The 26043-nt window shown below is 39.4% G+C and overlaps 1 protein-coding gene across 2 annotated transcripts in view; it reads left to right on the plus strand.

The window, feature by feature from the left end:
• The window catches only part of ube2j2 (ubiquitin-conjugating enzyme E2, J2 (UBC6 homolog, yeast)), a 39475-nt gene extending 14926 nt beyond the window's left edge, over positions 1-24549 (plus strand). For both annotated transcript variants that reach the window (XM_060852153.1, XM_060852152.1), the window contains 4 exons: positions 5253-5355; positions 9523-9661; positions 20566-20646; positions 23060-24549. In XM_060852153.1, coding sequence (XP_060708136.1) covers positions 5253-5355; positions 9523-9661; positions 20566-20646; positions 23060-23338 — 602 coding nt within the window. In that variant the 3' untranslated portion in view covers positions 23339-24549. The remainder of the gene's footprint in view (positions 1-5252; positions 5356-9522; positions 9662-20565; positions 20647-23059) is intronic.
• Positions 24550-26043: the final 1494 nt, after the last annotated feature.

Below are 26043 nucleotides of genomic sequence, written 5' to 3' on the forward strand. Positions count from 1 at the left end.
GTACGTGTATGGAATGAGCTGCCAGAGGAAGTGGTAGAGGCTGATACAATTGCAACATTTAAAAAGCATCTGGATGAGTATATAGGCCTGGTGCTGGCAGGTGGGACTAGAATGGTTTGGGATATCTGGTCAGCATACACGAGTTGGACTGAAGGGTCTGCTTCCATGCTGTACGTTTCTATGACTCTATGGTGAATGATGTAATAATGAATACCTATTCCTATTTAAAACAGAACTGAGAAGGAATTACTTTGCTCAAAAGGTTATGAATCTGTGGAATGAATGACTTCCGAGTGCAATGGATGCTGTGATGCTGAATAAACCTGAGGAGATAGACTGACAGATATTCAATTAGTAATGGTTTAAAGGTTATGAGGAGTGGGCAGGAAAGTGGAAATGAGAGCGAGATATGATGAGCCATGATTCTATTAAATGGTGTAGCAGGGTTGAGGGGCTGAATTGCCTACTCCTGTTCCTAGGTGAAAGTGAGGACTGGAGATCCGAGTCAAGATTAGAGTGGTGCTGGAAAAGCACAGCAGGTCAGTCCTGCTCCTAGTTATGTTCAATGTTCTCTTGCTTTGAAGCAGTGAGTGTAGTGAAAGATTGTAAGAGTATGTGCCCATAAATTTTGTGAAATTTGTGAAAATGGAGATATTTATTTGTATTTGAAGACCAGTGTACCTCCCAAGATTGAACAGCAGTGAGTAGGTCTGGGAGAGTGTTCACAGGAAGTAAGTGGGCAAATGCAGAAGCCAGGTAAAGCCTGGAGGGCAGGCAGCTGCCCTGAGGATGGAGTAGATGTGAGTAACCTCAAGTTAGATTTTATTTAAAAACAAAAAAAAGGGTAATTCATGTCTGTGCTGTAAGTTTGGACCGGTCAGCTAATTTTGTTTTTGCTAATGCCTATTCTCTGCAACCTCTGTAAAAACAGAAATGGGAGATGAGACTTTATCACAACCAATATTATATAGATATACTACCTACAACTTACATTTTGAGAATTGGATTTAACCATTGGCTGTTTACTTGTAGACTTGCAGGAATGTTTTCACATTCACTGTTCAAATAAGTATTAATAGAGGATAGCTACACCAGTGGGATAAGATCTTTATGTATCATCAGTGGACTGACCAAAAAAGAGAATTTATTCAGATCGTGATTTGTACAAGAAACGAGATTCAAATGTTATCTTTTTTTTTATCTTTATTGTAATGTATTATTTTTCACTAAATGTTTTAGTTATGGGGTGAATTAAGTCTCTGTTATATGAAAGAATTCTCATGGATGTGTGTGCCCTAATTACAGGTGGATACCAGTGAAATCAATGTTGGCCAATACAGTTAAAAGCAGAATGGTCAAAATTAGTTTGATGGTGTTGATCCTGATGAATACTCTGTGGGAAGTAATATTTAAAATATTCTTTGTCTCTGACTGAAAACGTGGAATGGGGAACATTGTAGTGATCATGGGAAAGGATAGCTCTGTGAGTTATTTCAAGAACTGGGATAAAACTGAAGAGATTTGCTTTATTTTATTGTGACGAGACTGTGGCTTTAAGAGGTATATTTTGTCCTGGTTTGTTTTAAGAAGGAGCTTGAAGAAGGAGTGCCAAGCATTTGTGGTAATGTAAACAACTTGTGAGGCCTTGATTTTTTTTAAAAAGTTGGAGCAGTAGAATTCTAATGGAGATAACTTGAAGGACTTATGTCCAAAGCGTTGATTCCCCTATTCCTTGGATGCTGCCTGACCAGCTGTGCTTTTCCAGCGCCCCACTTTTTTCGACCCTGATCTCCAGCATCTGCAGTCCTCACTTTCTCCAAGTGGATCAAGGTTTACAAGGAGAATGCGGTTGAGAAACTTATCAGCCATGATTAAATGGCAGAGCGGGGAGATCCAAGATGGCGGCGACTCAGCAAGTCTGAGTCTACAGAGCCCTTCCCAAAACCTGGGAAAAGTGGGTTTCCTGCCCCCACCACACTTGCCAAACCACCCAAAAAATTTCTTTAATCTTAATTAGCTGCTGAATATTATATTTAAACAGTCTAATACTGAGTGGATAATGAGTAAACCAAAGGGATCCCTCAGCTCTCAGAAAACAAAGACCCCTCCCCCACCCTCCTCTCCTCCGGCTGCAACTGATGTAAAAACAGGCCTTATAGAGATGATTGCTAGATTGGAATCGACACTCATCAATTTCATCGCAGAATCCCGACAGAGATGGAATGCATTCGAAGAAAAGCTGCAGAAACAGAATCACTCTATCGGAGAATTGCAGGGCCGAGTGGAGGGGGCGGAACTAAAGGCCACGACCTCCGAGGCTGCAGCTCAAACAGCTGCAGAACAGGTGCGAACCCTCGAGCAGAGAATCAGGGCCTTTGAAATCTACATGGATGATATTGACAACAGAAATCGGAGAAAGAATATTCGGTTGCTGGGCCTTCAAGAACAAGAAGGGAAAGGACAGTTAGCAGCATTTCTGGAGCGATGGCTGCCCCAGCTTTTAAACCTGGGGGCTGAAACTGACCGGGTAAGGGTGGAGTGGGCCTACCGGGTCGCAGTACGCAGATCTGGCCCAAACCAGCGCCCACGCCCGGTCCTGTTCCGGCTGCAGAGTTATAGGGAGAGGCAGATACTCCTGGATGCCTCCAGAAAGCTTGGAAAGGATCCTAAAGCTATGATTCATGAAGGATCCAAGATTATGTTATTTCAGGACTTCTCCCCGGCTTTGGCACGAAGAAGGAAGGCGTTTGATGAGGTGAAGAAATGTTTAAGGGACTTAGATATTCAATACACCTTACGCTACCCAGCGACGTTATGCTTTACCCACGAAGGATCCGAGTATAATTTTAGATCATCGGAAGAGGCCAAGAAACTTTTAGACTCGGTTAAATAAATCGTAAGAGACAATTTATGTTGGCTTGCCTCTCCCACACTCCGTGGGGATAAATGGATACTTTATTCTACTTTACTTTTGCCTCTGGGAGCGGGGTTGTCTTCCTTGCTATGTTATTATACTTAACTGTAATCTGTTGGAGTTGTAATTTTATAGTTATGTGTGTTTGTACGTGGCATTGATGCTAGCAGATATACTCAGGTATGGGTGGGGAGGGGTGGGGGTGCGGCGCTCACTGTTAACTCTAGCTCGGTATTATATCTAAATCCTATTAAGGAGCGCCCGGGTTGAGGGTGGGACACTGTTTGGGAGAGGATATGGTGGAACGTTGGAAAGGTAGTAAGGCCCCCTGAGAACAAGGGGGAAGATCTCCATTCAAACATGTTTAATTTTTTTTTGTTCTTATTGTTTGGAAATAACTTCCTTTTTATCATACTGTTATGAGTGTATTAGAGAACATTTTCTCTTATTTGAAGAATGTAAGCGACTCAACTATACACTCTGGATGATTGTGGATTAGTTGAATTTTGATGATTATATATTTAAGATCTATTTTTATATTAATGTTTGTGCTTGAAAATTCTGCTTATTTTTGTAAATTTGTCAAAATGTTAAATTCCCAATAAAAATATCTATAAAAAAAAGGCAGAGCGGACTCGATGGGCTGAATGGCCCATTTTCTATTGTGTCTTATGGTCTAAGCAGCCTGGATGGGTGTGGTCAGCTCTCAAACCAGGATTTCCCTACTGTTTCTTTTTAGCTTTAAGCAGTTGTGGTTGTGGAAGTGGAAGCAATTTTTCCATTTCTTGATTATAGCCAAAAGCTGGGGATTTTCTTCGTAGGCTGCTAGAATACGCGTGAGACAAAATCTGTTTTTCTGAATTTCCCATTTTGCAACAGGGTGTGACTATGGGATGTTGCTATATTGGAAAAGTTGATTAGTAGTCGTTACTGTATCTGTTATTGTTTTCCAATAGAGATAAGTTATTCAAAATTTTCTTTCCTCTGTTATATTTTAATTGTCGTCATAGAGCGGTGCAACATGGAAACAGACCCTTCAGTCCAACTCATCCATGTTGACCAAATATCCTAAATTAATCTAGTCCCATTTGCCAGCATTTGGCCCATATCTCTCCAAAACCTTCCTATTCATATACCCATCTAAATGCCTTTTCAAGTTTGTAATTGTACCAGCCTCCACCACTTCCTCTGCAGCTCATTCCATACATGCACCACCACCCTCAATGTGAAAAAGTTGCCCCTTAAGTCCCTTTTATATCTTATTCCCCTTTCACCTTAAACCGATGCTGTCTAGTTTTGGACTCCACCCTGCCGCCCCCCCCCCCCCCACCCCACCCAGTGAAAAGACCTTGGGTATTTACCCTATCCATGCCCCTCATGATTTTATAAACCTCGATAAGGTCATTCTTCAGCTTCTGACACTCCAAGGAAGATAACCCCAGCCTATTCAGCCTCTCCCTATAGATCAAACCCTCCAATCATGGCAACATCATTGTAAATCTTTTCTGAACTCTTTCATCCTATAGCAGGGAGACCAGAATTGCACGCAGCATTTCAAAAGTAGTCTAACCAGTGTCCAGTACAGCTGCAACATGACCTTCCAACTCCTATACTCAATGATAAAGGCAAGCATATCAAACACCTCTTTCACTATTCTATGACTCCACTTTCAAAGAACTGTGAACCTGCAATCTTTGTTCAGCAACACTCCTCAGGGTTTTCCATTAAGTGTATAAATCCTGCCCTGATGTGCCTTTCCAAAATGTTTTTGACTAAATTATGTTTTGCTTAATGTTGAGCAGTTTGATTGCTCGGAATGCATCTGGAACTCCGCACTTTGCATTTGCCTTTAAAATAAGAAAAAGTTAGAGTCTAGACGACCTTCTTAAAATTTTTTGAGGGGATCTGGTCCATAACATTATATTGGAAAGCAATAACCTTGTTCAAACTGTGAATGTAATGTAGTGTTGACTCTACTGGCTGTGCATCTAGCCATGTGCAATACAAAAACAAAATGTTGGAAATGCTCAATTGGTTTGTCAGCATTTGGAGGAAGAGCAAAACCAAATTAGTATTTTGGCTAAATTAACTATTGGTCTGTTATTCTGTTTCTTTCCTTATGCGTGCTGCCTGAACTGCCAGGTTTTTCCAGCACTTTTTCTTTCTGATTTCCAGCCTCTGTGATATTTTGTTTTTGTGCTGGAACTCTCTATGCTCCATTTTTGGCGTGACCAAAGTCATAATGTAATAAATAACATTGCAAGTTTTAATTGCAGAATATGTTAAAATGAAGTCTACACAGATTCTAATAGTGCTCTTGTTTTCTCTCTAAATCTAGGCGGTCTTTATCATGGGAAGTTAGTTTTCCCCAGAGAATTTCCTTTCAAGCCCCCTAGTATTTATATGATCACACCAAATGGAAGATTCAAATGCAATACAAGGTAAGCAATCTCGTAAATAATTTGAAACTTTCATTAATAGTGTCAAAGCAGAGACATTAGCATACTGTACAACATTGTTAAAGATTATTGTTATCTGTTCATTTCAAGTTTTATCCTTGGTTATGCATATTGAATGGCATTTAAATTTTCTGTGTTTATTTTTTTAAAAGAACTTCACATTTCTGGTTACGTAGCTGAAATTCTAGTCTCATGGAGTCATTATAGAGCAATAGTTCAAAATTATTAAATGGTTTTAAAGTTGGTGCAAGTTTAGATGCTCCAAAGGCTAAACATTTTAAACTGAAGATTTTTAATATTGTTTTGAATCACTAAAAGAGTAAATCATGGAGCCTTTCAAAGCATTATTTTTACATATCATTAGCAATAGAAGAAGTCACTGATAATTCAGGTATTTCCAGGTACACTCCTTGCAATCAACAAAAGCCATAATTCCCTTGGAAACTAATTAATATTCCAGTATGTTTGTACTCCTGAGATACCCCTTTCTCCCCTGATAGACTAACTGAAAAGCTACAAAAATGCCTGTGCCAGATGTCCCCAGCATCACGGTCTTCAACCAATTCAATTCTCTCCATCAAGACATGGCTGAAAGCATTAGATACTGCAAAAGCTATGGGCCCTGAGAACATTTCGGCAATACTGCTAAAGACTTGTGCTCCAGACTTGTCACATCCCAAGCCAAGCTGTTCCGGTACAGCTGTAACATTAGCAGCAACCTGACCATGTGTGAAACTGCCCTGGTATGTCCTGCGCACAAAAAGCAGGGTGAATCCAACCAACCAATAACCAATTGCCTTAATTGGCAACCCATCCACTATCTTGAGTATTCACTCTAATGCTATATCATAGTCCCTTCGCTGCTGGGTCAAAATCCTGGATCTCCCTCTTTAACATCACTGTGTATTAACAACATACCTACCCCACATGGACTGCAGCAATTTGCAAAAGCAACTAACCACCACCACCTCCAGGACAATACTTGTGAACGTCTCCAACGATACTCACATTCCATGAATTAATAAAACAATTTCCTTTCTGATTGAGAAACCAGTGATGGGCTGTATTCTTTAAACTCTAAGCTAGAAATCAGGTTACTAAAAGAGGAAATCAAACAGGAGCTCAAGCAGATAACACTTTTCACTAGATCATGATAAATAATTTGTCTCCAGTAGTGGAAATCAACTCCATTGAAATCATTAATAATGCTCATTAGCTGTAACACATCCACAAAGAAAATCTTTTAGATGCTCATTGTATCCAAGTAGCTACAGCATGTTGGTACTTGGCAAAGAAGAGATCCATAAACATAGTTTATTTTGGATCCAAAGTCAATCTGTCTTTCATTTGGAAATGCAAATTAAGTCAAAGTAAGATTGTTTCTTTCACATTCTGTAATGGATAGGACACATGATGTATAGTTTTGTAATTACCCTGTTTTTGCTTTTATGGGTTTGTGAAGCAGGGTAAATTCTATACCAGGAGTGATAGGTTTACTCTCTGTCAGACTGCACACTCCTGAACAATTAATCATCTACTGCCTGCCTGATATACAATACCTAATTACTTCTAACATTATTCATCTTTCTAACTAAGATAACTTATTTGTCTCAAGTGATGTAGAAGCCAGAAATGTGAGTTAATTCTATTTCTAGAAAAGATGATTTAACATCTTGGGCTTATCATTGACTGGACACTTAACTGGATGAGCCATATAAATATTGTGTTTACAAGAGCAAGTCCGATTAGATATCCTATAGCAAATAACTCACCTTCTGATTCCCCAAAGCTTGTATAACATCTACAAGGCACAAGTCAGGAGTATGATGGAATACTCCCCACTTGCTTGACACCATCCAGGACAAAGCAACCTGCATGCTGTGCACCACATACACGAGCGTTCACTCCCTTTGCCACTGATACTCAGCAGTGGCAGTTTGTACCAACTATAAAACACACTAGAAATTCATCAAGGCTCCTTAGATAGCACCTTTCAAATTCACAACTGCTCCCATCTGGAAGGACAAGGAAAACCTACATGGGAGCACCACCATGTACAAATTCCCCACTAAACCATTTACAATCCTGTCTTGGAAATATATCATCTTTGCTTCAGTGACAATGGGTCAAAATCTTGGAATTCCCTTAATGATATTGTCTGCCCAGCTCAAATGGACTGCAGCAGTTCAGGAAAACTGTTCATGGCTTTCTCAAGAGCAGCCAGTGGTGCCCAGATGCCACAAATAGAAAAAAATCTAGCAGTTGGGATCCAATTAAAAGTCTGCATTGGATGGCTCACTACCATTGTCCTGTAGTTGCATTTAATGTTTGCAGCCATTAAATGACTGCCAGTCAATTCTTAACAATGTTCCTAATCTCGCTGAATTGATTGAGAGCTGTGAGTGTAAATCACCTTCCTCCTATGAAGAAGGCAAGTCATTGCTAATTACTGTTACACAGATCATTTGTCAGTAGCTGACTGTAGGCCAGCAGGGAGGCAAGTGAGTGGCATTTCAGATCTCTTAATGACTTGCTGTATAGCCTTAGCAAACAATAAGCCTTAAAGCTCTTTGAACAAAAGTGTTCATATCTTTTGAAGGAGAAGTAAATTGGAGTGTGTTGGAACTAAAGATATGTAAAATAAATATTGCATAATTTTAATTAGTATAACCTTTAGAAATTTCTTATTGCACAGCAGAAATTCTTGGTGGCTTAGTCTCCCACAGTAGATTAACTGCAGTTGTTCATGGAGGCTATGTGCCACCACATGCTTGAGGACAAGCAGGGGTGAGCAATAAATGGTGACCTTGCTAGAGATGCTCATGTCCCATGAACAAATTTAGGAAAAAAAGTTGGCACAAGTTTTTCCTCACAAATGTGTGATAGACGTCTGAGCATTATCAGTTTCAAAACATTTATTATCTTGAAATAGATTTAAAGGAGAGGCCTGTATTAGCCTATTGATTTTTTTTTCTTTAGAAAGTAATTGAACAGTAGACTTCCTGCTGTAAATTCTAAATAATACACCCTATATTTGTTACAAAGTTAGAACTTAAACATGATTTGATAAAGGTAGTTTTTTCCAGATCCACTAGTAATCATATAATTCCTTTATCTGCATTTACGTGTCCAATAGTTAATATTTGTCATGTCATTGAATTTAATATGTTGTGATTCCACAGTTGCCCATTTTTCCTTTTGTTCCCAAATCCATTCATACCTGGCTTCTCCTACTATTTTTGGAGTATCACTTGTGTATAACTCGTTTTAACATTGGCAATTCAAGTAGTTTTGTCCTGTGATTGTTCATGTTTTTAGTCAGCATTTCTAGCCATCAGAATTTTGTAATGTTGTAAACAAAGCTTAAAAACAGACTTTGGACAATGATTTGTGTAATTGTTAGGTAACATTTCTTTTTAACACATGCACTGCAGACTTACATTTAGGATATTGACATTATTTTACCAAGGATGTATGAACTTAACTATTTTTGCTTGAATTCTCAAAAGCAACAAAAATTTGAAGTTTACCATAAACTGCAAATGACTTCAATTGTTGATTAATACTCTTGTTTCTGACTGTGCCTGACTGTAGCATCACTTGAAGTCTTGAATGAAGAATCTCCATTCCTGGCACAAGGCATTGCTAAAATAAAATATGTACATTAAAATGTTGTGTTTATATATTTTCCACATTTTTGGTCTTGGTTTCCCATTCTATTCCTCCCTTAAAAGCTAGTGCACTCTTGATTAATGAAGAGCTTTGTATTTGATTTTCCATGACTTTGCTGGTACTCTAGCTGGCAGAGTACTGGTCCCTTCACTGGAAGGTGCTGAAGTACTGGTCCCTGGCCTCCCTGTCCAGAATAATATCACTAGTTTTCTGAAGCTCCATCTGATCTCACTATGTGGGAACTCACAGGCTGACATCCAGCTGTGTTCTTGAGCTTTGCCTTAAAATAATGCATTAAACTCTGTAGGCAGAGTCCCAAAGAGCAGCAAACTTTTATAAATTGCCTAAAATACAGTTTGTGAAATGTGATTTACTACCTCATTGATGTCGATCTGTAGACTAAGAAATTTGAAAAGTTGTATAAATCATATTCGGAAAAAAACAACCTTAATTACAGTAAAGATCTTTACTTTGCAGGTTATGTCTTTCAATCACTGATTTTCATCCAGATACCTGGAACCCTGCCTGGTCTGTCTCTACAATCCTGACTGGTCTTCTTAGCTTCATGGTAGAAAAAGGGCCGACATTGGGTAGTATTGAAACTTCTGAATATACAGTGAGTTCCTTCCATTAATTACTAAAGAAAAGCCTTTTGCTATCATGCTGTAGATTTTTCAAGGTTTGAACAGCGTGATGTTGCTGCCTTTCACATTGTATTCTTATTCTGTTCCACTCCACCTCCCTTTTCTTATAGTCCCCTGAATCTCCTACATCTGGAGCTAAGGATGGTCTGCCTCTAAGTTCTCTTTCTCTGTATTGAGCATAATACTCCCTAGACAGACCAAGAGTACAGTTCAATGGAAGTGGATTACTTTTATGTCTGTTCCTTGTTTTCTAGGTCTATTATGTAATCATCTTCTTATTTTATGCTTAACTTGCATTCTTTCCAAATTTAAGCATCTTCAAAATACTTGCTATGTTCTCACTTGCAACCAGTCCCACTTACCCATCACCCATGTTCGCTGTTCTGCTTTTTGTTCTTGGTCAACCAATGCATTAATGTTAAAGTTTCCATTCTGTTTTCAAATTCTTTTTGTCCTCCCTACAAATCCCTACTCTCATTTCCACCAGCTCAGTTCCAGTCCAATACATCTCCACATGCTGCCATTTCTGACATTTTAGCCATTCCTGATTTTAATTAGTGTGTAGCTGCCTCAGCTTTGCTATCGCTTCCTTCTATCTCTTTCTCTGCCTTTTCACCTGACAATCCTCATTTAAAGTGATATTTATACTGGCCACTTTTACCAAGCTTTTGGTCCTCTGGCTTAAAGTCTGCTAATTTGGCAGTGTTAACCTTTGTTCTGTAATGCTTCTCTAAAGCATCTTGGGATATTTATTACATTAAAGACAGTACATAAATAGCGAGTTTTGAGAAGATTTGTAGCCCTGGTTGAGGTTTTGGTTGTAGGTTTGCTCGCTGAGCCGACAGGTTCATTTCCAGACGTTTCGTTACCCTACTAGGTAATATCTTCAGTGGGCCTCAGGCAAAGCAATGCTGAAAATTCCTGATTTCTATTTATATGACATCACCAACCCAAAGAAACCCAAACATATACCTAGTAGGGTAACGAAACATCTGGAAATGAACCTGTCAGCTCTGCAAGCAAACCTACATCCACGGTATATAAATTAAAGTTGTCACATGAAAATATGTTTTGTTCATTTTATAATTTATTGATCAATCTGCCAGTCATCAATGCCAAATGTATCGGGCTCACGTATAAGTGGATAGAGAGCTTTCAGGTGCTCCTTGAGTTTGGTACAACGTAGAAATTTATTAACCAAATTTCCACCTTTCACCTCTATATTTAGGGTCACGTTCTGAAATTATTGGACCTTTCTGTCAGGGAGGGGCTGTTTGTTCTTTTGTCAGTACCATGGGAAAATAAACTGATCTTCAGTTTTTGACATTAACACATTTAATCATCTTAGCTGGGTTTTCTCTCTATTTATTTGCAAAAGTTAATAATTTTGAAGCTTCTGGTTTCAGAATAATTTATTTTTTGGGATGTTCATTGCTGTGATGAAGCTGATGATCTTGTTTGCTTTCAAAATCTAATCCTCTTGCCGTAAGCCTTTCGAAATGGTTGGCTACTAGCATCCCAAGCCCTAACAATGAACAACCTGTTGTAAGTTTTACAGCAGGTTTGTTGTGGCTATTCAATGTACTGGGAAGATTTTGCTAGTTTGTCTGATTTCATAGATTCACAAGTGTCTCCATTGCTGGCTTGTCAAAGAATAAACCTGGGGGGGATCCAAGATGGCGGCAACCCAGCAAGACTGAGTCCACAGTGCTCTACCCAAAACTTGGGCAAAGTGGATCACCCACCCCCACCACACTCACTAAACCATTTATAATAGTTGTTAACCTTAAATAGTTACCTATTAATATATTTAAATAGTCTAATACTAGTTGAAAAATGAGTAAAGGGAAGGGAACAGGTGGCTCTAAGAAAGCAGGCACCCCTCCCCCACCCTCTCCCTCTTCAGCTACAGCAAAGATGTCTACAGCAACTTCAGGAGAGTTAACAATGAAGATGAGCTTTGAGGAGATGTTTGCCAGGTGGGAGGTGAAGATTGATGCTTTTATTGATGAGTCTCGGCAGAGCAGGGAGGCACTCTCCGCTGAGCTGCAGAAGCACGGCAGAGACATTCAGGAACTGGAGCGCCGAGTCGGAGAGGCGAAGTCGAAAGCCGCAGCCTCGGAGACTGCGATAAAATCGGCAGCCGACCACGTCCGTTTTCTCGAGAATCGAGTCCAGAACCTAGAAAACCACATAGACGGTCTCGAAAATCGAGCTCGTCGAAAAAATATTTGGTTGCTGGGCCTTCCCGAGCAGGAAGAGGGAGGCCAGCTCACAGCATTCTTAGAGCATTGGCTGCCACAACTTTTAAATCTGCAGGCTGGATCAGGCCAGGTAAGGGTAGAATGGGCCTACCGGGTCGCAGTACGTGGACCCGGTTCAACCCAGCGCACACGCCCAGTCCTGTTCCAGCTGCAGAGCTATAGGGAGAGGCAGATGCTCCTGGAAGCCTCAAGAAATCTGGGAAAAGATCCCCAAGCTATGACCCACAAAGGATCCAGGATCATGCTGTTCCAGGACTTCTCCCCAGCTTTGGTCCGAAAGAGGAAGGCATTCGATGAGGCGAAGAAGTGTTTAAGGGACTTAAATATCCAGTACTCCTTACGATATCCAGCGACACTACGCCTTAGCCACGAAGGATCCATATATAACTTCGGATCACCGGAGAAGGCTAAGGAATTCTTGGACTCTCTTAAATAAACTGTAAGAGATTGTGGACGTTGGTCTGCCTTTCCCATTATTTTGGTTTACATCCCTTCATCTTTTCCTATCTTTCCCCCTATGTGTGTATGTATATATATATATATATATATATAGGGGCGTTTGGTTAATGTTGGTGGGGGGAGGTGGTTACCTTATTCTATTTTACTTCTGTTTTTAGGAGCAGGGTTGTTTTTCTTTCCCCTGTTATTTTGTGGTATTATATTTAAGTATTACGTGTTGAGATTGTAATCTTATAGTTATATATTTATATATGGTATTAATATTCCCAGATATATTTAGGTGTGGGTGGGGGTGGGGTGTTCACTGTTAACTCTAGCTTTATATTATATTTGAATTCTCCTCATTTTTATTGAGGAACACCTGGGTCAAGGGTGGGGCACTGGTTGGAAGAGGGTAAGATGGACTGTGGGAGAGGAAGTGACGCTCCCTGGGAACAAGGGAGAAAATCTCCAATTCGGAATGTTTTATATCTTTTTTACTTAGAAAGAGTATTTTGTTATATTGTTTTGAGTGTATTAGAGAGTCTTTACTTTTGTAAATTTTGTATGCTCCATGCTCGGGATGTTCTAGATAGGGTTTCCCCTCCCGAGGGGTCTCGGATCTGTCCAGATGATTATGGCTAATCAGTCGATTAAGTGGTGCACCTGGAATGTCAGGGGGAGTAATTCGCCAGTTAAAAGGAAGAAAATATTATCAAATCTTAAGAAGGAGAGAGTTGATATAGCTCTCCTACAGGAGACACACCTGTCGGATAAAGAACACTTAAAATTACGACAGGGCGGATTTGATCAGGCCTTTTTTTCCTCTTTTAATTCAAAAAGCAGGGGAGTCGTTATCCTTGTCCGGAAGAATTTCCCTTTTAAAATTCTAAATCAGATAAAAGACGAATCTGGACGATATATTTTGATTAAAGCCCTCATAAATGGAGAGGAATATGGGATCTTAAATGTGTACTGCCCCCCGGCACACCCCTTTAAATTCATAACGGAAGCTTTTTCAAAACTGATGGCCTTTGGTACCCGTCATACAATTATAGGGGGAGACTTTAATTGTATTATGGATCCGGAAATAGACAGGATTCCCAAGAGTACCGCTGGAGTATCTCCCAGATCTAGACAACTGGCGGACCTGAATAAAGAATTAGGATTGGTAGATGTATGGAGATGTCTCCATCCACAGGGTAGAGATTTTTCTTTCTACTCTAATCCACATAAATGTCACACAAGAATTGATATGTTTTTTGCCCCGTCGATTTTTCTAAATTCTATATCAACCTGTAAAATAGGTACTATAGCAATCTCTGACCATGCCGCTGTATACATGGAAACTAAGGTAAAGAACAATGGGATAACCGCTCGGCATTGGCGAATGGACCCCTTCCTGTTAAAAGATAGCAAATTTTTAAAGTACTTCTCCCAAGAACTTAAAACTTTTTTTAGAAATTAATACAGGTACGGCTAGCAATCCGTCAATGATGTGGGAGACCATCAAAGCTTATGCACGAGGTTTGATCATCTCCTATTCAGCGACCCAGAGGAAAATGAAGGGAGAACAACAGCGTCTGCTCGAAGCTCGCCTAAAAGCAGCCGAAACAGCATATGCTGATAGACCTTCTATCACAAAATTGCAGAGGATTACAGCTCTTAGAACAGCTTTAAACACCGCGCTTACTCAAACGGCTAAAAGGGAAATATTATTTGCGAAACAAAGACTATATGAATATGGCGACAAACCAGGTAGATACCTAGCATTTCTTGCAAAGAAAAAGAAAGCCCCTCAAACTATCCCGACCATCAAGGAAAGTACAGGTACCCTGACTCATGATCATAAAAAGATCAATGCGACCTTTAAAGAATTTTATTCTGAACTATATAGATCGCAGGATTGTGAAGATAGGATTAAGAGGATGCAGTCATTTTTTAAAAATTTGACCTTCCCGGGCCTGACTCCGGAACAGGTGTCGGCCCTAAATACCCCTTTAACAGTCCAAGAAATACTTGAGGCAATTAGGCAACTTCAGAGCGGAAAGGCACCGGGCCCGGATGGTTTTCAAGCTGAATTCTATAAAGAATTTACAGGAATATTGGCTGACCCACTTATGGATGTGTATAATTTTGCGTATAGTCAGGTCTGTCTCCCGCCCTCGCTGAAAGAAGCAAATATTTCTCTTATCCTCAAAAAAGGAAAAGACCCAGAAGACTGTGCATCTTACAGACCAATATCCTTACTAAATGTAGACTTTAAAATTCTCTCAAAAATGTTAGCACTAAGACTAGAAAGGGTACTGCCATATATTATAAAGGAGGACCAGACGGGATTTATTAAGGGCCGCAGATCATCCAATAATATCAGAAGGGTCTTGAATATGATCCAAGCCTGTCATCAGGGAAAGATACCAGGAGTAGTAATTTCATTGGATGCGGAAAAGGCATTCGATAGGGTTGAATGGTCATATTTATTTTACACATTGGAAAGGTTTGGCGTTGGACAGGTGTTTACCAAATGGGTTTCAACATTGTATAATGACCCCAAAGCAGCTGTTATTACTAATGGGTTAAGATCGGATGGCTTCAGTGTGGGTAGGGGCTGCCGTCAAGGATGTCCTCTCTCACCATTGTTGTTTACGCTGATAATCGAACCATTAGCAGAAGCCATCCGGACTGATCCTAATATAACGGCCCCGAGGATTGGTACAGGTAAACACAAACTTTCCCTCTATGCAGATGACGTTCTCTTATTCCTCAGTAATCCTTTAACGTCAGTGCCTCGTCTAATTCAAGTTATTAATACAGTTAGTGCATTCTCAGGCTATAAAATTAATTTTTCAAAATCGGAAGCCATGCCAATGGGTGGTCTGGCTATGATACCCCACCTAATGGACGGATCCCTTTTTCCCTTCCGTTGGTCCCTGGAGGGCTTCTTATATTTAGGTATTTTTATCACGCCAGTATTTGGTCAGCTGTATAGGGCTAATTTTGTACAATTAATGGAAAGGATAAGGCAGGACCTCCAGCGACGGAGAGACCTTCCGATTTCCTGGCTAGGTAGAATAGCATTAATTAAAATGAATGTTCTGCCCCGTCTCTTATATCCTATGAGAATGCTCCCGCTGATGCTGCCAAGGCTAGCCCTACGTAAATTATATGGCTGGTTGGGCTCCTTTATTTGGAACCATAGACGGCCCCTTATTAAGCTGAAGAAGCTACAGCTTCCACAGGCAAGGGGAGGACTGGATTTCCCAGACTTTAGGAAATATCAGTTAAGCTCCCTACTAAGTTACATAGCTGATTGGGTTTCATCTGATCCACAATCAATCTGGTTGGATATCGAAGCCTCCCAAGTAAAATATCCACTTACTAACCTTTTATTTTCAGATAAGAGGAAAATCATTACAGACCACTGTAAAAATCCCATAATATTAAACACAATTAAGGCCTGGAATATAATGCGGCAAAATGAGGGTAACTCACATAAAACATCCCCCCATGCGCCAATAGTAGGCGCATGGGGATTCCAACCGGGGATTACAGATGCCACCTTTAAACTCTGGAGATCCAGGGGCATCTCATGCTTAGGGGACCTATTTAAAGATGGGATCCTGATGTCCTTTGAGCAGCTGCGTCTGAAATTTGGAATACCTAATGGGGATCTCTTTCGATACTTCCAAGTTCGAGATTATATACAGAAGAAGACTACATTAATAGATAGTCTTTATAAATCAGACAGAGAACGTAATGTCCTACGACCAGCGGGGGTATCCTCCATTAGTACTATATACCATTTGCTACATGATGGAGTTTCAGGAGACATGGATGACCTGCTTAAAACATGGGAGCATGACTTGGGGCTAGAAATCTCTGAGGATATGTGGAATGACATTTGGGAAAATGCTAGAAGAATTACTATCTGTAACAGAACTCAGGCTATCCAACTAAAGATACTTCATAGGGCCCATATAGCTCCGGCTCGACTGGCAAAATTTAAGGCAGGAGCATCTCCAATGTGTCCCAAATGTAAAATAGAGATGGGTACACTTGTACATTGTCTGTGGACTTGTCAGAAAATCCGCAGATACTGGACTAAAGTGGCAAATACCCTGACAGAAATTTTTGGAACGGAAATTAGGGTGGACCCTGTATCTCTCCTTTTGGGCTTTTCGAACCTCTCATCTCTGGATATGCATGGGAAGAGACAATTTTCTATTCTCTCTTTCTGTGCAAGGAAAAATATTTTGGTGAACTGGGTGGCTGAGGGCCCCCCTGGACTTTCAAATTGGCACAGATTAATTATGGAATATATCCCCCTTGACTTCCTCACAAATATGGTGCACCGAAAGACTGAATTATTTTATAAAATATGGCAGCCCTTTTTGAATTATATAAATGCAGATATTTCGGCCATCCCAACAAGGGCTTTTATTTAGTGAAGATTTCAGATCTGGCTGCTCCGGGGCCCCTTGGGAGAGGAATCCCGCACGAATACGGGTTTTATTATATTTGATGTTTATACATTCCGAGCATGTAAGAGACTTAGGTATACACTCTGGTTAGTTATAGGTTAGATTAGTAAAAAGTTGAGTTTTTTTTTTCTTTCTTTCTGTCTTCGGTTCTTGTTTTGTTTTCTTTTTCTTCTTGTTTTCTTTCTTTTCCTTTTCTTTGTTAAATTATGACTATTGTATATATGATTTAATTGTACATCAATGTTTGTATTTGAGAGTTTTGTTTATTTTTGTAAATTTGCAAAAATGTTAAATTTCAATAAAAATATCTATATATATAAAAAAAGAATAGACCTCCGGCTCAAACAGAGGTGCAAGGAATGTCGTCTACTGAGCTGTATCCTGTATTAGTTCAAAGCAGAGAGGAGACTTTGCGGGTTTTCTGGGGGTTGGACAGTCTACTGGAATTCAAGCTCTGACTTTGATCAAAATTTGCTATTCTGGTACTGGAACATTAGGAAAAAAGAATGATTACAAAGACAGTTTTTGAAATTGCAAACGTGTTTGAATGATTTTGGCTAGCTTTCAGTTTTCTAGCTACTCTTTGGTGCTAACTGATGCTTAATCATCAGCGATGTTTGAATGTATCTAATTTTATGATCCTCTGGATTTTTCAGAATGCTATTCCCTCAAATGCCTTTTGATGTCCAGGGTATCCTTTTGAAACTATTGAAGTTTAAAGCTTTCACTCCTGTTTGCATAGATTTGCAAGGTTTTAGTGTTTTGCTTTTGTTGGTCCTGGTCCAGTTGTTAGGCAATAATCAATGTTGCCTCTACTCTAATAGCATCATAAAGGCATCTCATTACCAGCAAATCCAAGCACTGTTTGAGTCCACTAAGTCATGATCTACTTATTAATAAAGGCAGATGAAATAATAGGCTTTACCTTTTTAAAGAAAAGTTATACATTTTTAATTAATGGAGCGAAATGCCTCTTTCCCTAACTTCTGGGCTATGGTTGCACTTTTATTAATTTTGCTTAGATCTACTTTCCATGGATCTTTCAGTGCAAGATGCTTTACTACAAATGGAGATGCACTTCTGAACTACTTGGATGTCTGAAAGTCTACAAAAGGATATAGATGGGTTAAATGATTGGGCAAGGGTCTGGCAGGTGGAGTACAATGTTGGTAAATGCGAGGTAGTTCATTTTGGTAGGAACAACAACAAAATGGACTACTATTTAAATGGTAAAATATTGCAGCATGCAGCTGTACAGAGAGTCCTGGGTCTCCTTGTTCATGAATCATAAAACATTAGGTGCAGGTGCAGCAGGTAATTCAGAAGGCAAATGGAATATTGTCATTCATTGCTAGAGGGATGGAGTTTAAAAACAGGGAGGTTATGGTGCAGTTGTATAGGGTGCTGGTAAAGGCACACCTTGAATACTGTGTACAGTTTGAGTCCCCTTACTTGAGAAAAAATGTACTGGTACTGGAGAGGTGCAGAAGAGGTTCACAAGATTGATTCTGGAATCGAGAGGGTTAGCTTATGGGGAGAGAGATTGAGTAGACTGGGGCTATACTCATTGGAATTTAGAAGAATGGGGGGATCTTATAGAAACCTTATAAAATAATGTTGGGAATTGATAGAAGCAGGGAGGTTGTTTCCACTGGATGGTGAAACTAGAATGGGGGGGGGGGGGGTACAGTCTCAAAATTAGGGAAAACAGATTTTAGGACGAGTTGAGGAAGAACATCTTCATCCAAAGGGTTGTGAATGAGTGGAATTCCCTGCCCAGTGAAGCAGTTGAGGCTACCTAGTTGAATGTTTTTAAGGCAAAGTTAGATGTTTGAACAGTAAAGGAATGAAGGGTTATAGTGAACAGGCGGGTGACTGGAGCTGAGTCCGCGAAAAGATCAGCCACCATCTTATTGAATGGCGGAGCAGGTTCAGTGGGCCAGACGGCCTACTCCTGCTCCTGTTTCTTATGTTCTTACGGATATTCCCATTAATTTCTACTATCTGGCCACCAGTGTAGCCGTGTAGTAACAGTGGTGGTTAAAACATATCTGCCATAATAATTAAATCCATCCTGAAGCAACCTACACATGCACAGGCGTCAGAATTATGAATAAACTGGAGCTTGATAACCTCGAATCTGTTTCAGCTACACGCTGCACCATAAGCATTGTTTGTGGTTATGTGCCACATTCAAAAAATATTTACCCGAGTAATGATAACAAGGTCAGAAGAATCTTAGTGTGCTGAGCTATGTAGTATTTATGTGTCCGGTCAGCATCATAAAACCTGCAGAAAATCAGGAGCCCAGCTTAAAAATGAAAGATGTCCTTAGCCATTGGTCATGAGTTGGCAAATGACACTGATTACATGAGACCTACAGTAATGTAAGAGCACCGTAGCTGCTTATTTTTTAAAAAGGTAAGGGCAAGTTAATACTCTTGAAATCGGACAGTAGGATATCTCTCTCTTAGTTTCACGATGCACAAGAAGTATTTTGTTCTATTTGTGGCACAGCGCATTTTTGGGCCACTCTATACACTTTGCAGTGAAATTTTCAGATTTTCACAAAGTATTTGTTTTTCACGCATATTTTTTTAATTTTAAGAGCTAGATTTAAGTCTTATTATAATAATGTGTCCACAGAACTGTCCTCTTCCATTTCTAGCTCTCTGTTATTTCAGCACGATTTATCTGAATGTTTGGATAAGGAGAAATGTTGCATTACCTGCTATAATTATTGTCTGTTCAGCTGCAAAGATTGGAATGCCCTTTCTGTTTGCCATGTATTAACCTAGACATACTTGGTATTTTGTTTATGTGAGAAAATAGTTTGCACTATCTTGTTCTCAAATACCTCCAATGATTGAATGCTAAATAATGTTAATTTCATGTTTGCCATAGATGTCTTTGAAATTTTAGGTCAGATAGGATTAGAGGTTTGGGAAGGAAGAAGAGATGGTGACTTGTAACATGGGGCAGAGGATGAACTGAGCAGGGGGTAATGAACAATCTTGGGTAATGAACAATCTTAGCAGTCACAGTAAGATATGAAAACCACAGTCTCACACTGGGTTGGAATGCAAACTCAAAACCGTTTGCTAGCAGAGGAAAGGGCTAATGTGCTCCTGGGCGTTTGTGATCTACTGGACAGGAATTTGGGTCAGTGAAGGGATGCTGAGGTCTAATTTGTTCAATGTTTGGGGTAAATTGAGGCCCCAAAATATGCACAGGTTAGGTTGTGGGCTGAAAATAAACACAATTCAGAGAGTTAAAATAGAACTCATTGTGAGAAGCTAGGGTTGAGGGCTGCAGTTTCACTTTGTGTTAAGTGTCTGCTACTCATTTGTGAGGGATCATCCCATTAGGGCTAGATCTAATATTGATCAAATGATCATGGTTTGTTTTTATTTGCGCTGTCAGCCTACTGGGGCTATACCATTTAGAATCTTGAAAGCACTGATCATTTTTAAGGTTTGATAGATATTAACTTGTTCTGAATAATGCTTTAAAATTAATTTTTGATCAAATACTTTACTGTCTTTGAAAGTTACTTGTCAATTTTCTTTATAAATTCAGTAGTGTTTTATTTTAACTGACATTACACTAGAATTGTCTTGTGGCAGTATATCCTGATTCTTGAATAAATCCAAAGTAATGCTAATGTGTTGAATCTTTTTGTTTTCCTTGCAGAAAAGGCAACTTGCTGCCCAAAGCAGTGCTTTTAATCTAAAGGATAAAGTGTTCTGTGAACTCTTCCCAGATTTAGTAGAGGTAAGTGGTCATACCTCTGGCCATTAGTACAAAAACAATCTTGTCTCCATTGGTATTGAATTACGTAGTGGAACTGATGAAAAAAAATGAAACCAGATTGGGAATGTTGAAATTCTTCAGTTAACTGGACAGGTTGTATCAGATTTTCTTGAGTGAGTGGACACTGTAGAGTTTTGAGAATGCAAGTTGAAATCAAAAAAAGGGTGGATTTATTAGAACAGGAGTAGTGCATGTTGATTGGAAAGATCTGGAGATCATTGCAGCTAAATGTTTATAGCTATCTGTGCTGAAATTTGTTGACCTGACTTATTGTACCACAGTCTCTGACAGTGTTCTCATTTAATCTGAATCCTGCCACAGTACAGAGGAGTCTAATTTAATCTGCGCAGGTGACAGCAGGAAATTGGTTGAAGATTTTTCAAAAATAATTTAATATTTTTTTAAGAAGTTAAGGGCAGGCAGCAACATAGAAATCTACAAATTTCAGAATCTAACTTTAAAATAATGCTGGCAAATGGGAACAGACTAATTTAGGATATCTGATCAGCATGAATATGTTGGACTGGAGGGTCTGTTTCCATGCAATAAAGCTCTGAGTGGTTGAGTTTGTTTCTGTGATCTTGTAATCATAAATTTGAAGTTATTTTTCCTTTGCTCATGTGTAATTCATATTTGGTAAACTTAGATCATTATGATTTGGAGATGCCGGAATTGGACTGGGGTGTACAAAGTTAAAAATCACACACCAGATTATAGTCCAACACGTTTAATTGGGAGCACTGGCTTTAGGAGCGCTGCTCCTTCATCAGGTGGTTGTGGAGGACACAATTGTAAGACACAGAATTTATAGCAAAAGTTTACAGTGTGATGTCAAAGAAACTATACATTGAAAAATACCTTGATTGTTTGTTGACGGATGAATGGGTACTGCACAACACCGTGGGCGGCACGGTGGCACAGTGGTTAGCACTGCTGCCTCACAGCGCCTGTAGACCCGGGTTCAATTCCCGACTCAGGTGACTGACTGTGTGGAGTTTGCACGTTCTCCCCGTGTCTGCGTGGGTTTCCTCCGGGTGCTCCGGTTTCCTCCCACAGTCACAAAGATGTGCGGGTCAGGTGAATTGGCCAAGCTAAATTGCCCATAGTGTTAGGTAAGGGGTAAATGTAGGGGTATGGGTGGGTTGCGCTTCGGCGGGTCGGTGTGGACTTGTTGGGCCGAAGGGCCTGTTTCCACACTGTAAGTCTAATCTAAATCAACAGACAGGACTGTTCCCTCCCAGTTGGTGAACACTTCAGCGGTCCAGGACATTCGACCTCGGACCTTCGGGTGACCATCCTCCAAAGCGGACTTCGGGACAGGCAGTGGCGAAAAGTGGCTGAGCGGAGGGCCACTTCACCTAAGTTCCGTATCCATCGGGAGGGCTTCAACCGGGACCTTAGGTTCATGTCACACTGTTGCACCACACACGCGCGCACAGACACGCGCGCACAGACACACGCGCACAGACACACACTCTTGCAGACTCATGTGCATCCTCTCACAGAATTATACACACACACTCTCACTCTCTCTCTCTCTCTCTCTCTCTCTCAGACACTCACAACCCTACACACACACACACACACACACACACACACTCACACTGTCTCACACATGCACCCTCTCACAGACTTAGACACTCTACACTCTCATACACATACACACACTCTCACACTCAATGCCCCCCTCCCCAGACAGACAGATAGACACACACATATACATATTCGTTTGTGGGATGAATTTGTACTTGCAGAGTTACATTGGCATATGGATGCAAATGAATCCATATAAGACTCTGTCAACTCACTTTTTAGATGAGAATCAGTCCAAACATTATGGCACAGATAGGGAACACAGGGGGCTAACACCTTCAACATATTATCTGGCTGACACCAATTGTTACAGTTAACCTGAGAATGTAACTTTTTTTAAAAAATTTTGTGATTTACATATGAAAGAAGTGTGACTATCAGGGTATTCTAACAGATGAAAGACTCAACAAACAATCAAGGTATTTTTCAATGTATAGTTTCAGTTACATCACACTGTAAACTTTTGCTGTAAATTCTGTGTCTTACAATTGTGTCTCCACAACCACCTGATGAAGGAGCGTCGCTCCGAAAGCTAGTGCTTCCAATTAAACCTGTTGGACTATAACCTGGTAGTGTTGTATGATTTTTTAACTAGATCTTTATGGGACTTTTCCACCCTACCGTCAGTCATTTTTATTACACTTGTAAGGGATTCTGGTCAATACATTTCAGAGAGGTATATTCATGAGATGAATTTAAGAACAAAGGAAAAGGAGAAGAAACCAGGAAGCTCTAAGCAAAACAGATTTAATGACATTAGTTTTACTTCTTTCAACTCTAGGAAATAAAGGAAAAGCAACGAGCACAAGAAGAACTAAGTAATAGGGCTCAGGCCTTGCCTCTACCAGATGTTATCCCTGATGGTGAAGTGCACCAAAATGGTATGCCGCTTCTTAATGGCCATGCAGTGCTACCGGCTGCCAACCACCAAGGCCTTCAGCAGGCCAACCGAAACCACGGACTCCTAGGGGGAGCTTTAGCAAACTTATTTGTCATCGTTGGTTTTGCAGCCTTTGCTTACACAGTGAAGTATGTGTTACGAAGCATAGCACAAGAATAAAGCTGCTGAAGAGACCAAATCACTGCAACCTTGCAAACAAATCGGACTCCTTTTGGGGAATTGTTGCAGAAAGGCAAGATTAAGACTGTTCGTTGGAGTGATGTAATTAAAGTTACATTTGTATATGTACAAAAGTGACCAATTAGAGCCTATGGTTTTGTTTCAGAGATGTATGGATCAACGGAGCTAACAAATAGTTCAAGAATATGCAAGGGTTCGGATTTACTGTACTGGTCAAGTATATTTTACAGTGGATGACCAATATTCTGCTGCTTAATTATGGTGAATCTGAAACTTGTGCTATTTGTAAAAGGGTTGTGTTTTGCAGCAGCATTTTCAGATTTTAATTGTTTACTTCACAATGATTAAAAATCTATGCCCCCAAAATAAATGACTTTTTAATGTATTTATATTACTGTTGTCCTTGGAATATATTGGAAGCATTTCTGAAATAAAAACAAAATGCAGAAATTAAATGCTAAACAGAATAAAACTGAGCATGGACTTAAAAAGTGGGAGTTTGGCAAAATTCAGAAGGCCAGGGAACGATATTGGTCATCCAGTGTAATGTAAGTGACCACCAGAGAAATCAAGACCTTGTGCACATTCCAACAAACTGATTACAGGCTTTTCCTCATTAGGTTTATGGGTAACTCTTTGGCAAAACAGTTACAGAAACCATAATTTATAAATGAAATTTGTTTTGTAATTGTTCTCCATGAAGAAAAGATGCTCAATGCCCCATTTGTATCGTTGGAAACAGTGCTTTAATGGACAATAATTTGCTGCTTAACCAGTTATTTCTGGACAATGTTAAGTTTGCCTTTCCTTTTACGCAATATCTTTAGAATTTTGCAATACGTTTTCCAAAAAAAACCTGTGTAAAAAATTTGATAGAAATGGCAATATACACAATTGTAAATTGGTGATTTAAGAAGCTCTTTGCAATTCCTCATCCTAATTTTATGGGTGGCATTACACATTAAAATAGGGTATTTGGAATTCTGTTAAATGTCCTTTCTAACAAGCAATAGAAGTTAGATTACATTTTCACTTGACTGAAGACACTGTCATTTTGCTAAATTTAAGTACCTTTCTGGATGTAGTTATACATGTCCCACTCGGCTGTTCATCTGAAATGAACGTGTTGTGTGTAATAGCAATGACTGGTTTGTAAATTGACTATCAATAAAATTTACAGGATATAGTAATATTGTTGCTTGTCTTTAATGTCATTGAAAGAAAAAAATCTAAAACTTTCCAAAATTTGTTACTTATTTTCCATGAAGAGACTGATATTAACATAAATGTAAAGTTCACAATTTTATTCTGAAAGTACTGGGTAGGGAAATGTTTGTCATTCGTTTAAGTTTCTACAGTTCTATTTTATAACGTACAAAATATTTGTCAAGCCTTAGAAAGTGTTTCTTGAAAGCTGTATTGGAATTGAGAATGTATTGGTGACTTTTTATTTTTGAATTATTTGAAAACTGAATGGAAAAGCAATGCAAATTCATTAAATTGATGAGCATTAAAGTTATAACTTTGCAAGACTTCCCCGCATCATCCACAAGATTATTTTAATATTTGAAAAAGTATTTTTTTTAAATCCTTATTCTTTAAAAGTGAGAGTTAAATTGCAAGCTTTAATGTAAATATACAATCTGGAAACCATTGATGAACTTGCCCAGAGATCTATTTTAAAGTTGACTTCAGTACTTGATAAGGTTTATGTTCTGATCTGTTTGCTTTTAAAATCAAAAAATTCTTTTTCACAAATCAAAATAGAAATTCAGATCATCCCTTTTGTACTGGATTTTCCTGGATTCTGCCACCATCTCTTCGTCGTTGTTATCCTTTTGAGATTGCTCAAGAAGCAAAGTGCTGGGACACTTGGACGAGTGGAATATGGGGAGTGGGAATGAAGAAGATTGCAGGAGAACATAGATTCATGAGCTCAGTCAGCAATTCAATGCAGAGAAATGTGTAATAATACATTTTGGATGCATACTGTAAAAGACTAAAAGAAGTGGTGGAATTGAGGTTTTTCATTTAAAACACGAATTAAATAAAACGAAAATGAGATCTAGGGTTTTGTTAAATTTTGAAAAAGATTTAGCCACAGTCACTGCACATTTTATGCAAGGATATTTGAATGGTAGTTGTAATAGCACCAGGGCAATAGATCTTTTCACAGATTAACAGAGGACCTAATATGTAATCCAACATAATTTAAACTTGTGTCCTGCTGTTTGGTGAACTTCCTAAACGTCACTCAGGAAATTTCTGTCCATTGGTTGTGCTTTAGTCTCTTTGTCCGGTTATAATTGCCTGGTTAGTAATTCATAACTAATTTTAGCTATTTTGATATTGTGAGCACAGATTACATTGTGAAGTGAAGATTGATTTGCACAGTCCCATCCAACTTGTTGATTCTGTTGAGTTCCAGAGACCTGTTCGCACTTGTAGGCTGTTGTGTATTTTAAGAGTGACTATAATGATCATTTGCCATCATTGCCTTGAACATGGTTTCCTATATCTTGACAGATTACAGCTACAAAAGTAGAGAAAAATCAACTGTAATTCTTTCTTCTATACTGACATGGATCAAGCATCACAGATGATTGTAAACTGAGCTTGTCCTTTATCTATGGCTCAATCATAGTACTGCCCTAAGTCAAAAGATGGTTTAGGTCACGCTGCAG

This window comes from Hemiscyllium ocellatum, chromosome 37 (assembly GCF_020745735.1).
Source record: "Hemiscyllium ocellatum isolate sHemOce1 chromosome 37, sHemOce1.pat.X.cur, whole genome shotgun sequence".
Classification (NCBI taxonomy): Eukaryota; Metazoa; Chordata; class Chondrichthyes; order Orectolobiformes; family Hemiscylliidae; genus Hemiscyllium; species Hemiscyllium ocellatum.